The 13,638-nt window shown below is 38.6% G+C and overlaps 1 protein-coding gene across 4 annotated transcripts in view; it reads left to right on the top strand.

Moving 5' to 3' along the window:
* The window catches only part of LOC148862179 (imidazoleglycerol-phosphate dehydratase 1, chloroplastic-like), a 43,184-nt gene extending 30,512 nt beyond the window's left edge, over nt 1-12,672 (top strand). For 2 of the 4 annotated variants that reach the window (XM_088984282.1, XM_088984284.1), the window contains exons 7-9: nt 2,529-2,638; nt 11,861-11,932; nt 12,358-12,672. In XM_088984282.1, the coding sequence (XP_088840408.1) occupies nt 2,529-2,638; nt 11,861-11,888 (138 nt within the window). In that variant the 3' untranslated portion in view covers nt 11,889-11,932; nt 12,358-12,672. The remainder of the gene's footprint in view (nt 1-2,528; nt 2,639-11,860; nt 11,933-12,357) is intronic. The other 2 variants (XM_088984286.1, XM_088984283.1) reach the window with 1 other exon arrangement.
* Nucleotides 12,673-13,638: the final 966 nt, after the last annotated feature.

The following is a 13,638-nucleotide window of genomic DNA, read 5'->3' as shown; positions in this document are numbered from 1 at the left end:
CTCGGAGCTTTGGTGAGTGAATTTTTAAAAAGGCGCACACCTGGGTTGAGGGGCAAGGCGCATTGTGCACCTTTTGAAAGGGGTGCACCTAGGACCTGGGTGAGGCGCATACCCCAAAATGCGCCTTGCCTATGCGCCTAGGCGTGTCTTAGGTGCACCTTTTAAATCACTGGGCATCGATACATAAGATAAGATTTTGGGAACATTTGGAGTTTAGGCTAGGGTTAGGGAATAAAGAAGGGGAGGGAGGTCGAGTTGGATAGAGTTGTTTTGCTTTGTCTCAACTAGTTAGGAGGAGGAGAGGGATAAAGTGCTGATTAAGAGCTTGGTTGATAGGGAGGTTAAATTTGGCAAGAGCTTAGGTTTATTTTTCTAGGGAGGTGACGAGTTTGCTAGAAGAGCTTTTGAAGTATTTGAAAAGAGCAAAAGGGAAGAGAGAATGAAGAAGGGAAGGAGGAAAGGTCTGGGATGAGGATGGCGACAGGTTTGACGAGACATTTGAAGCTGAAGACTAGATGCTTTTGCAGGGGGATCTTTGTTTTCACTGTGTTTGATTGTATCTTTGTTGTCCTTCTGTAGCTGGTTTTGGGTGTTAACTTAGCAACAGTGATTTGAAAGGCATGCCTAGGCGCACAGGCGAGGCGCATTCTAGGATAGGCGCCTCACCCAGGTCCTAGGCGCAACCCTTTCAAAAGGTGCATGCTTGGTGTGCCTAGTGCGCTTTGCGCCTCAGCCCAGGCGTGCTCTTTTTGAAAATTTGATGCATTTTTTTTTTTTGAGTCTAGCAGCTGGGCTGGGGGCTCCACCCCCGGACCACCGTGCCATGCCCCTTGAGGCCAGCCCAAACAAGTCCATGTTAGGGTCTTAAATTCTTAGTTTTCACACAAAAAATAATGATTTTATAGCTTTAATTGCTTTTTAAGAAGATACTTTATTATGACGAATGAATGGACATCATTACCAAATAGGGGGTTCTTGAAGCTCTGGTGAAATCATTATTTTTTGTGTGAAAACTAAGAATTTAAGACCTCTAACATGGACTTGTTTGGGCTTGCTTCGAGGGGCGTGGCACATAGGCGACTCGTAGAATTAGGAATGTAATATGTCACATTAGCTACTTGAAGTAATGTAATTGAGAAAAAAGAGATTGTTGGTTTTATATTGTAGAAAATGTTTTAAATGTTTGATTTCATTTTTAATTTCTCATATGAATATGCTTTACATATTATGTTTATATATTTTAATTTTAAATAATAGGTTTTTTAATACATTTAAAATTTAAGTTTATATTTTTATTAATATTATGTTTTATAATTTTTTGCTTTTTTTTTGCATTTTCTTGAATTTGTTGACATTTTTTTTATTTTTAGCTTTTTCTTTTTAAATTTTTGTGCCTTGCTTAAAAAGGCGCACGCCTCGCCTTGCACCTTGCGCCTTAGGCGCAAATTGACCCCTGTGCCTTTTTTGTGCCTTGCACTTTTAAAACATTGCTTAGCAGCGATATCTGGTTGTAATCACTTTTTCCTTTTCAATCAATAAAAGTTTATTTTTACTCATTTGACCTGGCCACAATAGTCTGCTTCTTACTCCAGGTCACTAGGTTACCTCCAACAAAGGTATAATAATCTATAGTGGATCACCTATCATCCACAAATATGGCCAATCCAACATCTGTATAAGCCACTTTCACCTGACAAAGAGAATACCTCTCTTAGGATGTTTCTTCAAGTATCTAAGTATCTATTCAGCTGCAACAATATATGTAGTTCTGGGTCCATGCAATACCTAACATCACGAAGCATCTTCTCACTCCAAGTCTACAAATAGGCCCGATTCAGGTATTGTATGGTTTGATTCTCAATTTTCTTGTGTCTTGGAAAAGATTTAGAATGCACTTTCTTTAGGAAATGAAGATACCTTTGCTAGACTTGGCAACATTAATCCTTAGAAAGTATTTTAGAGGACCTAGATCTTTGATGTCGAAATAAGATCTCAAGAATTCCATCAACACTCATATTTTAGACAATTAGTTCGTGGTGATAACGATGCCATCAACATATACAATCAATTTTTCCACTTGGTCTCAATAACAAAGTATGGTTGACTTGTTGTACAACCTTATTGAACCTATTGAACTAAGTCATGGGTGACTACTTCCGCCCATACACAGATTTTTTTAGGTGGTAACACTTGTTTTACTGCTCCTGTATGAAAACTAGGAAGCTGGGCCATATACACCTCTTCTTTGAGATCCCCATTCAAGAAGGCATTCCTTATGTAAAGCTAGATTAGGTTCCATTGAAGAAGGCATTTTTGTTTTACTTCACATGGTGTCTGCCTTTCAGATGAGTTACGCCCCACAAAATGAGTCTTGCCAGGGTTGGCTTCTAAACACTACTTATATGCATAGATAATTTCCATCTTTAAGCATTGCATCATTTGGTTCAGTCCTAGTTTTCGTTCAAGTGTTAAAAAATTTCCTTTATTCCCAAACAAACTTTGAAAGAATTCACCTTTCCTTGGTGCAGCTTGCTGGAAAAAATTCTCACCATATTGTTGAGGCAACATTTAAGGCTTTTGCAAGAGCTCTTCGACAAGCAACAGAGTATGATCCACGCCGTCATGGGACTATTCCAAGGTCTGTATGATGGGTCTTCGTTTGAATTTTCATTAATTTCATTTGCATCTTAATCAAAATTTGGCAATTCTTTTGTATATCTGGTTTAGTATTTAAAGGTTTACAAGGATATGCACTTCTATTTTTACCTTCTTTATTTTTAATTTTTTATATCAGCAATTATAATGGATGTTACTCCTAAATTCAATCATGTTGTTATTCCACGATGGTGAATGGGAGTGAAAAGGATTTATTTCCAGTGTGAAGAGGCACTAGGCAGGGGGATCCATTATCCCCATTTTTATTCACCATCATGGTAGTTGTCTTCAGCAGATTAGTAATGAGGGCAGATAGCTTAGATCTTATAGAAGGGTGAAGGGTTGGTTGGTAGGGAATAAATAGTCTACCCTTATTTGCTATTTTCTGATGGCATAATCTTTTTCTGCCTAGATAAGGGTGAAGATGATCTGGTATACCTTCATCTGTTGGTGAAATGTTTCAAGAGAATCTAAAAAATTTAAAGGTGAAATTGGGAGAACTGCCTAATAGGGTAAATCTCTAGGGCAATATCATAATGAGATATATTGGGTTGCTTGATGGAGCAATGGTCAATTAGATATTTAAGTCTGCTTTTGGAAAGGAATCATAAGTCCTCTAATTTTTGGTCGCAATTGTTTTGATGTAGGCCTAAAAAGAGCATCTTTGCCATCCCCTTGGAAATCTATTGTTTCTATACTGCCTGCTTGAAGGTTTAGGTTTGCCTGCTTGAAGCTCACGAGTCATGCTAAAGTATGGTGGACCTTTAGCAATGATTAGAAAACAGAGGCAGGGGTGAGCATTCGGTTTATTCGGTTAAAAAACTGAACCGAATAAACCGAATTTTTAAAAACCAAACTAAATTTCAGTTAAAACCAAATTTTAATAATATATACTCTATTATATATATTATAACATATAATATATATTATATATTATAAATATATTGTGAAATCAAATTTCAGTATATTATATATTAATATATAAATATTCAAATATATAATATATTATATATTAATATGTAAATATATTATATATTACATATAATAATAAAAAGTTTGGTTAGCCGAAATTCTAATTCTAAAAACTGAAACCGAAAACCGAATTAGCCAAAACCGAATTAACTGAACCGATTTAACCAAAAACCAAAAAAATCAAAACCGAAATTTTTGGTTTGGTTTTTCGGTTTTAACCGAATATTGCTCACCCCTAAACAGAGGTGAATATCCTATTACAAATGGGCAGAGATGAAGAGGTGTTTGCTAGAAAAGTACGTTCCATAATACATTTAGGATGATCTATATATGGAATTGACTAATCTCAAGCAAGGTATGCTATCTATAGTCAATATTTGCATGTGATGAATTATATATTAGATGTGACATTACAAAAAGTGTGAGGGACACGTTAGCTTGTTTCATGAATGGGCTAAGGGATGATATCAAGAAAGAGTTTGAAGCCAATGAGTTTGAAGCCAAAAAGTGCAGTTCAAATTTATGACTTAGACCATGCTTTTGAATTGGCTCTCAAGATAGAGAAGAATCAGCAGGTTACAACAAAGAGTTTGAAGCCAATGAGAAGGTACGAAGTTGAAGATAGAGAAGGTGATTCCTTGCATGTTGATGCCTATCCTAGAGCTGAAGTTGTAAATGAAGCTAAAGAATAGAATTTAAACCTATCAAAGTTGTAGTATTGAAGATAAAGAGGATGTAGGCTAAGAAAAGATGGGAATTGTTGATGGAGCTTGAGGTTAATGCTCAGGAAGCGATAGAGTGGAGCAAGTTGAAGAAATTCAGGTGCAATATACAAATGTTAAAATGTGTTGGTTGTAGTAGATCTTAGTAAGGATGTAAGTCATGACTTTACCTTACAAGTTCAATTGGAACCAATTAAAAAATTACAAGCAAACATTGCAGCAGTTCCACCAACATCAATAATGGAAGAAGTCCAAGAGTTTGCTGAAGAATCAAGGGTATTAGATGCATAGAGGTGTGGTGGTTCCTAAACTAGAGATTGAAGGAAAAGCTTCGAATGCTGCAGTTGAGATTTTGGATATGAAAGTTCATAGTGATAAGTAAAGGGAAGATTCACCACAGTTTAAAAAAAAAGTTCATGCGAAGCAGTGTTTCACTGTTTCAGATAGACATTGCTTTCAAATCAAGATCCATTGAGGGACTCTACAATCCAAGTGTGTTGAAGTAGCTATTGGGAACTCTTACTCCTTTTGTCATTGAGGTAGATCAACTTTATTTTTTGATCAATAACAAAAGAATTTATAAAAGATTAAAAAGATAGATGCAAGAGGTACAATATACACACAGACATTGAGAGACACAGGCTTGTGTCTCCCTCTCCACCCCTTGCTTGGCTAAACCATCTCCCATAGAGTTACTGGACTACTTAATCCATTGGACCTTTACTTCCATATCTTTTGTTAACCATTTGAACTTCTTTTTTAGAGAGTCGAAAATCCACATCCTCTGATCATTGCATCCCAACCAGCTCACCACCAGTTTGGAATCTCCTTCAATAACTAATTTTCTGATGTTTAACATACTTGCTCTTTGTATTCCTTCCATCACAGCTAGCACCTCTGCTCTAAGGGGGTCTCCTTCCCCAACTGGTCTTGAATAAAGTTCCGTAACATTACCTTTGTCATCTCTGAACACACCTCCCATGCCTGAAGGCCCTGGATTACCCATACAACTTCCATCAAAGTTGAGTTTCATGAATCCCTTATCCGGTGGGCACCATATTGGATTAATTACTGATCTACGAGGTGGTGATTCAGCCACTGCCTTCCAGATCCTAAGAAGATCGTCCATAGGTACATTAAAGAATTTATCCATGGATTTGAACCAATGTACCGTTCTGAACAAGACAGTTTCAATTATAGCCTCCTTGGATTTTTCCTTGTCCTGAAACAATCTTGCATTCCTTTCTTCCCATACAGACCAAACAACCGTCACCCTTACACATTTCCACATGATCCTACCCCTTGTGTTTGGTATTCAAAGAATGATGATGCAAATAGGCTTGAATGTTATTTGGAGGAGTCCACCTACACCCAAATAAAGAGAGAAACCATTCCCAAATACAAGTAGTAAAAGAACAAGAAATTAGCAGGTGATAACCGTTCTCACCATTGGGCCTAAGACAAAAAGCATTTGGGGGGGAATAAACACCACTGTGGTCTCTTCTTTTGAAGTAAATCACATGTATTGATCTTTCCATGAATGACTTCCCAACAAAAAGCACTAAACTTGGGTGGAATAGGCTTTACACCAAACCTCTTTAATTGGGAGAGGTTGTGAAGACAAATCGGAATTAGACAAGGCTTGGAAAAATGAAGCACAAGTAAAGGAACCGGAGGGGGAACAAGTCTAAATTCAGCCATCAGGTTTGGAAGGATCCAGGAAAACATCTTCTAATAGTTGTAACAGGTTAGAGACATGAGGAGTTTCTGAATCCCTTAAACCTCTACGGAAACCCAGATTCCAACCCAACCAATGCCATTAGCAGAGCTAGAAGGAACAAGGAAATTAGAAACTGACTTGTCTTTGAAGCGTCTAAGAGCAAAAAGAGACAGGAATTGATCTTTTAAAGGGGAGGAACCCAGCCACGCATGTTCCCAGAATTTAATTTGGTCCCCACTACACAGATCATACTTAACTTGTTTCGAATGCTGCTACAGTAGTCCAAACCAGGAAGAGAAGGAAGGAGAAGAGGAAGGAGAAGAGAAGAAGAAAGAAAATAAGGGTCTGTTGAAATCTGTTGGATTACCCCTACTGTCGACCCCCTTAATCTTCATTAGATTCTAATGATCTTTACAAAGACAAAAATGCCCTTACTTAAGTGTGGGGTAGTGACTCTAATAACACTACCACATAAGCAAGCTACTTAACAAGCATAAGAAGACTAAACTACCCCTATTCGGCACACTTTAACACTTCCCCTCAAGCTGGAGAATATATGTCATATAATCCCAGCTTATTACATAGATAGTTCACTTTCCCTGAGCTTAGAGCTTTTGTAAACAAATCTGCCCACTGGTCATTAGAGCCCAAATGTTTTGTATTTATCTCTTCAGCAAGGACCTTCTCCCTCACAAAGTGGCAATCAACCTCTATGTGCTTTGTTCTCTCATGAAATACAGGGTTGGATGAGATACGGAGTGCAACTTGGTTGTCATAGTACAATCTCATAGGTTTATCCATGTGAAATCCAATTCCTTGTAGGAGATTCCTCAACCACACTAATTCACAGGTAGTGTGCGTCATGGCCCTATACTTGGCTTCAGCACTGCTTCTGGCCACAACCGCCTGCTTTTTACTCTTCCATGTCACAAGATTTCCTCCAAGAAATGTGCAATAGCCTGTAGTAGATCTTCTGTCATTCACTGAGCCTCCCAGCCATCTGTATACCCAACTACTTCAAGTTTTCCTCCTGATCTATACAATAGCCTGCGGCCTGGAGCTCCTTTCAGATACCTCACAATTCTAAGGACTGCATCCCAGTGAGGTATACGAGGGTTCTGCATGAATTGGCTCACCACACTGACTGCAAAGGAGATGTCGGGTCTCGTGATAGTCAGATAGTTCAGCTTTCCCACTAGTTGTCTATACCTTCCAGGATCTTCAAATACTTCTCCTATATCACTACTCAACTTAACATTTGGTTCCATAGGGGTCTCGGCTAGTTTTGCACCTAACAATCCTGTTTCTTCCAATAGATCGAGAACATATTTCCTCTGGCACAGATTTACACCTTGCTTTGACCTGGCAACTTCTATTCCCAAGAAATACTTTAATGTTCCAAGGTCTTTTGTTTGAAAATGATTGTGCAGAAATACCCAATTTTCTGCACAATTTATCACTACCAGTAATGACTATATCATCCACATAGACCACTAATAAAATCTTCCCAGCTTCTGAGTCATAGCTGAACACTGAGTGATCAACCTGGCATTGCTTCATTCCAAACTCTTCACCACTTCACTGAACTTCCCAAACCAAGCACGTGGAGATTGCTTAAACCCATAAATTGCCTTATTCAGTTTGCACACCTTACCATCCTCCCCTTGAGCAACAAACCCAGGTGGTTGCTCCATATATACCTCCTCCACCAGATCACCATGGAGGAAGGCATTCTTTATGTCAAGTTGAAAGAGAGGCCAATCATACATAACTGCCAGGGAGGGCCATGTAGGTCATAACAGAAATTCACTGTGTGCCATTCCCTACCACAATGAGTACACTTCCTTGCAGAGTTATTCTTCTCTCTGCCATGGCCTCCCCCTGAGTCACGACCACCCCGACCAATCATGGAGCTGCCACGGCCACCACGGGAGGCATGTTCTCCCCCTCTTGTACTGTGTCCACCTCCTCTAGCTGTCACAAGTGCTGACCTATCAGACTGAGTGGGATTCTTTGTCTGTCCAAAGAAATTCTGCGAAGCCGTGAGAATACTTCCTCAAGTGTAGAAAGGGTGGAGCTCCCTAATATTTGGGCTCTAACTGGTTCATATTTTGATTTCAGCCCCACCAAGAATCTTGTAACATCTAGTTGTTCCCTTTGCTGTTGCTGAACTTTAATATCTGGAGTGAGGGGATGATAGACATCGAGTTCATTCCTTATATTCTTCATCCAGGCATAGTACTCTTCTAGCGTTTTGTTTCCTTGTTGCCAATCAAAGTACTCCTGATAAAGCTGATATACTCTTGTTGTATTATCTTGTCCAGAATACAACTTCTTAGCATGTTCTCATATATCCTTAGCTGTATCAAGGAACATGAAGTTGGCACTGATTTTGGGTTCCATACTGTTCTATAGCCAAGTCTTGATTTGAGCATCTTCTTGTTTCCAATCATCAAACCCTGGGTAGTCGGCCGATGGTGTTTCATCTTTTATGTGCTTCACTTTCCTCTTTGCCTTAAGAAAAACTTCAACAGATTTAGCCCATGGAACATAGTTCTCCCCATTCAGTTTAATGAGGTCATCTGTACACTTAGGTAGTCAAAGGAAACCACCACACTAGGTTTCTGATCATTATACCCATCTCCCATTGCTGCCATTGAACTCTTTCACAATTGCCTTTAACCTGAATTCTCAGCAACAAGCTGACTGTTATCCAAAAAAAAAAATTGATATTCCAGCACCTATAGCAACTCCTAAACACAACAGTGGATACACACACCCTGTTCTTATTCACACTACTGCTGATTTCACAACACCACTGACCACATAGGCATCAATTTAACACTCACTAATCACATGTAAGCCCTCTTACATCCACTCAATAGGGATTGTGCAACATAAGCACCACAACATAGTTAAACCTGTTACACCCAGTTCAGACTAGTTTAACAGTTTTAAGAGGGCACTACACACCCACAAAAAAACTCAGCTAGGTCACAGCATTACACCTTACACCACTCGGCCACTCACAACAGCCCTAACACCACTCAGCAACTCACAGCAGCCTCTACACCATTCGGCTACTGCACACACAGCCCTTTCTAGGGAAACAATGAACCTAGTTCTCTAGGTTCTGATCGATACTAGTAGATTCTTGTAGGGTTTCTACCCAAAAATATCAGTAACACAAGAAGAAGAGATAACCGACCTTCCTTTGAGAATATCAACCAACCATTCACTGCTGAAGTCACTTTTCTTGATGAAGGTTATGCACAGCAGAGAGAGACGACCTGGGATGTTTCAGACTTAGGGCGAACCAGTTCTCTCCATAGACTGACTAGAAACGAAGGAGGAGAGTCACGAACACTGCTGAGGTGCTTTACCAACTGAAGTAGGTCAGGAGCATGGCTCTGATACCATGTTTCGAATGCTGCTACAGTAGTCCGAACCAGGAAGAGAAGGAAGGAGAAGAGGAAGAAGAAAGAAAATAAGGGTCTGTCGAAATCTGTTGGATTACCCCTACTGTCGACCCCCTTAATCTTCATTAGATTCTAATGATCTTTACAAAGACAAAAATGCCTTTACTTAGCAGAGTGACTCTAATAACACTACCACATAAGCAAGCTACTTAGCAAGCATAAGAAGACTAAACTACCCCTATTTGGCACACTTTAACATAACCAAAGAAAGGAAGGAAGGTAAGATACCACTGATGGCCTTCCAAGGAGAGGCACAAGTTGCTCAATTTAGTGCTCCACCATCCCATCCATCAGCTGAGAGCCCATGTATACCCTTGTCCAAAGCTTCTCTCTCTTGAGGCAGTCTCCAAAGCCACTTCCCTAACAATGCTTGGTTTCTTCTATGTAAACACCCTAAGCCTAGCCCACCTTCCTCCTTACTTCTGCTAACCACTTCCCACCTAACTCTATGATCCCTTTTACCTTTCCCCGGTTCCCACAAAAAATCTCTCATCAACTTCTCAATCTTCCTGCACACACAGGCCGGTGCCTTAAGGACTGAAAAGTAATAGATTGGCTTAGCTAGGGTTGATCGGATTGAAGTGATTCCGCCTCCCAGCAATAAATACCCTTTTTTCCAACAGTCAAGCCTCTTAGAATCTTTTCTTTCTCAAGTTCTTCAAAAGTTGAGGATGGGTTTTTTTTTTTTTTCCCTGAACCAAGGGAGAATGATGCAGGAGCTGAAGAGTCAAATTTGGAATTTTCTGAAATTTTATGTATTTCTATATTTTTTGGATAGTAAGGGTACTTTCTTCATTTTGTCCGATCTCATGTGGGCTTGGTCCATCGCATCTTGTTCTTCTAGTTTAGTATATCTTTCAAGTTTTAGTTTATTTTCATTAGTAGGTAGAAAGTTATTGTGTTTATTGATATACAAGACAAGGAGTGCTATTTTTATAATTATGGTGAACAGTATTCTGAGCCACACAAGCCACTCTATAGTCTATAAATAGATGCATTCTCTTCCTTCAGAAGCTAATGAATGAAGATTTCTTGAGAGCTCATTTGCAAGTTTGCTGTATGGAGTATTCCTACAAACCCTAGAGTAGTTCTAGGACCCTTGGAGTGATTCTTTGGGATTTCCTTCTCTTTTCTCTTTTTCTACTCTTTCTCCTCTTTAGACTCTCTCTTTCTAGTTTGTGCCTGTTTATTCTAGCCCTAGCCTTGCTGCATGACCTAAAGAAGGAAGACTAAGAGAATTGAATTAAGGACTCACACCCTGTCGTCTACCCCATGTTGATTCAAAGATATATTTTTTAAATACTCAAGAAATTGATGAACTCTTCAATTTTAGATTCCATCAAAACCCCCTTCTTAGTCCCAAATCTCATAAGATTGGTTCTTCCACTCCATAAGAGGACACTAGTTCGAAAATGCATTTGTTACTTTTGAACATGGAGAGATTGAAAATTCTAGGAAACTTTTGATTCAGTGGACTCTCACCCCACCAAATATCTCCCCAGAACTTTACCTTTGTACTCAATATTGAGTCATATCTAACATATTGAGAGAAGGTAGGCAACAATGACATGACGTCCTTCTGAGGACTTTTCGAGTTGGCGTTTCTAGGAGACCCAGAATCTTAACCATTAATGTGCAATCCACATGCTCTAATAACATAATCCATAGTGATAGTGTGTCAATTCTTTTGTGAGACATAGCCATCTTCCCAACGGTGCCAGAGTTTTCTCTGGGATCCATAGCCTCAATTTGCTTGTGGGATCCATAGCCATCTCCCCAACAGTGCAAGAGTTTTCTCTTTCAATTTTCCAATCCCTAGTCCACTCTCATGCCATATCAGTTATTAAAAGAAAAAAAAGACTAGATGTCATATCTATATTTTTGGTAATAAAATAAAAGAAGACTTGATTAAGAGAGAGAGAGCATTCTTGTGTCGATGGCCTTGGATGTAAGAAACTAACAATAGCTTGCAACAGTCTTCACCTAAATGCTTTGGTATAGCAGCCCAGTGCATCTTTTACAAAATCCTCTCTCTACTCCACATCTATATAATCATCTTAAGACCAGTTCTTGACAAACTTAAATTTCAATATTTTCTTTCCTCCCGTACTCTTAATTTAATTATTGTTTTTCACATTCCTGTTTAAGAAGAAAAAGAAAAGAAGGAAAGCAAGAATGCATCACTTATAAGAAAAGCAAGCATGCATTTAACTATGTATACTTGTTCAATCCATTTTGAATGTAAAGTAAAAAAGACTGAACCTCATGATGGTAGTGGATTCTAATCATTCTTTTGAATTTGATTTCCACAGCTCAAAAGGGGTTTTGTCACGTTCATGATGTTGTAAGGCAACATGTAAAGGTCTACTGTACAATCCTCTGAGGTAATAGCAAACAATGCAAAGATCCTCTTTATTCTCTCAAAAAAATTACATCCGTTTCATTCTGTCATCTTCTATGATTTGCACTCAACTTACTTAAAAAAGCAAACAAAAACTTGTTTTCAGTGTTTGCTAATAATTGATTGATTGTCAATGTTGGGACTTGGATATTTTTTCTGCCTAGGGATTCATAATGCAGCAAAAACTCAGCGCATAGTTTTCACCTTGTAGCGCCACTTTGAAAATCTTTTATAAGATGCACTATAATAATAATTTGAATGCTTAAGTTTAACTTAGATTTTCCTAATCAGACTAACATTTTTTGTAGAAATGTACAACTCAGAAGGGCGAAAATTAAATGAAATAGAAAGGAAAGAACTTAATCCCAGTATTATCTGACTTCTCATAATCATCTTGGTGATTTTTAGGTGTGTTATTTGGTTATGGCAGCATGTCAAATATCAGGTGGACACAATTCCCAGTTTGGTCGATAGGCCATTTCTACAAAAACCAAGGTTGTTACTAATAATATTGTTATTAAAGGGTAGGCTTGTGGAGTCTTTTATCAATTTGCAGGATTATGGCAATGACACCATATAAGGAAGGCACAATGTTTTTGTATCCAAATGATGAGCCTCCGCATTGTACCATCTTGTTAAATCAATAATAAATCCTATTGTGTAAACTGCACTTTGATGATTTGAAGTCGTAAATATATGGAAAAATTCAATCAATTTTGAGTATTGAGAGGTGTCATTTCTGGTTGTGGAATTAAACTGCTGCTGAATCTCTCTCTGTCTCTCATCCATGTACAACTTAAAGGTGGTATGTATCACATTGTGTCGTGTGTATTGTACGGATATTGAAGGTCTCCGAAACATGAAAATATTAAGAGTTGGGGAGATAATGACAATTTGAACTACTATCTTGTTAATACTCGCGTGGATTTCAGACTGAAAATTATAATTTAAAAAAGGGAAAATTCCTGATTAGTACCCTGTACTTTGGGCCTAGTGCTACTTTAAAATGCACAATTCAGTACCCAAATTTTTAAAACATGCCAATCCAGTGCCTTACGTTAACCAGCCATTAAGGCATTTGAAAAAAACACAAATGCCCTTTGATTGTAATCTAATTCTCTTTATCAACCATCAAAATGAAGTTTCAAATTTTTGCCTCTTCTATTCAAGGGGTCACCAGAATGCCCATTGAGATGTGACCCTAACTTTCTTGATAGAAGAGGCAAAGATTTGAGACTGTTCATTTTTTGTCAAGGTTTGGATGGTTGATAAAAAGAATTAGATAACATTGGAAGGGCATTTCTATCTTTTTAAATGTCATTTAATGGCTAGTTAGCAGGGAGTTCAGATCTGCGCCCCACAAGGGGGTGCCCCACAACGTCCCATAGTACATCCCCACTGTGTATTTGGAACATCTCCTGATGATAGACCACAATCGATGATATCATCATCGGGAGATGTTTCCAATGCACGATAGGGATGTTTTGTGGGACGTTGTGGGGCACCCCCTTGTGGGGTACAGACTGAACTCGTTAATAGGCTGGTTAACGGTATACTAGATTAGTATGTTTTGAAAGTTTGGATACTGAATTATCGTGTTTTAAAGTTAGGGGACCAAAGTGACACTAGGCTCAGGCCCCAGAGCCTTGTTCTCACGTCACTTTAAAAAATAAAATTTTGAAAATTGCA

This window comes from Nelumbo lutea, chromosome 4, assembly GCF_056320005.1.
Source record: "Nelumbo lutea isolate HS-2025 chromosome 4, American lotus-T2T, whole genome shotgun sequence".
NCBI lineage: Eukaryota > Viridiplantae > Streptophyta > Magnoliopsida > Proteales > Nelumbonaceae > Nelumbo > Nelumbo lutea.
The sequence above is the reverse complement of the archived record's forward strand: the minus strand, read 5'-3'. Positions and strand labels throughout refer to the sequence as shown.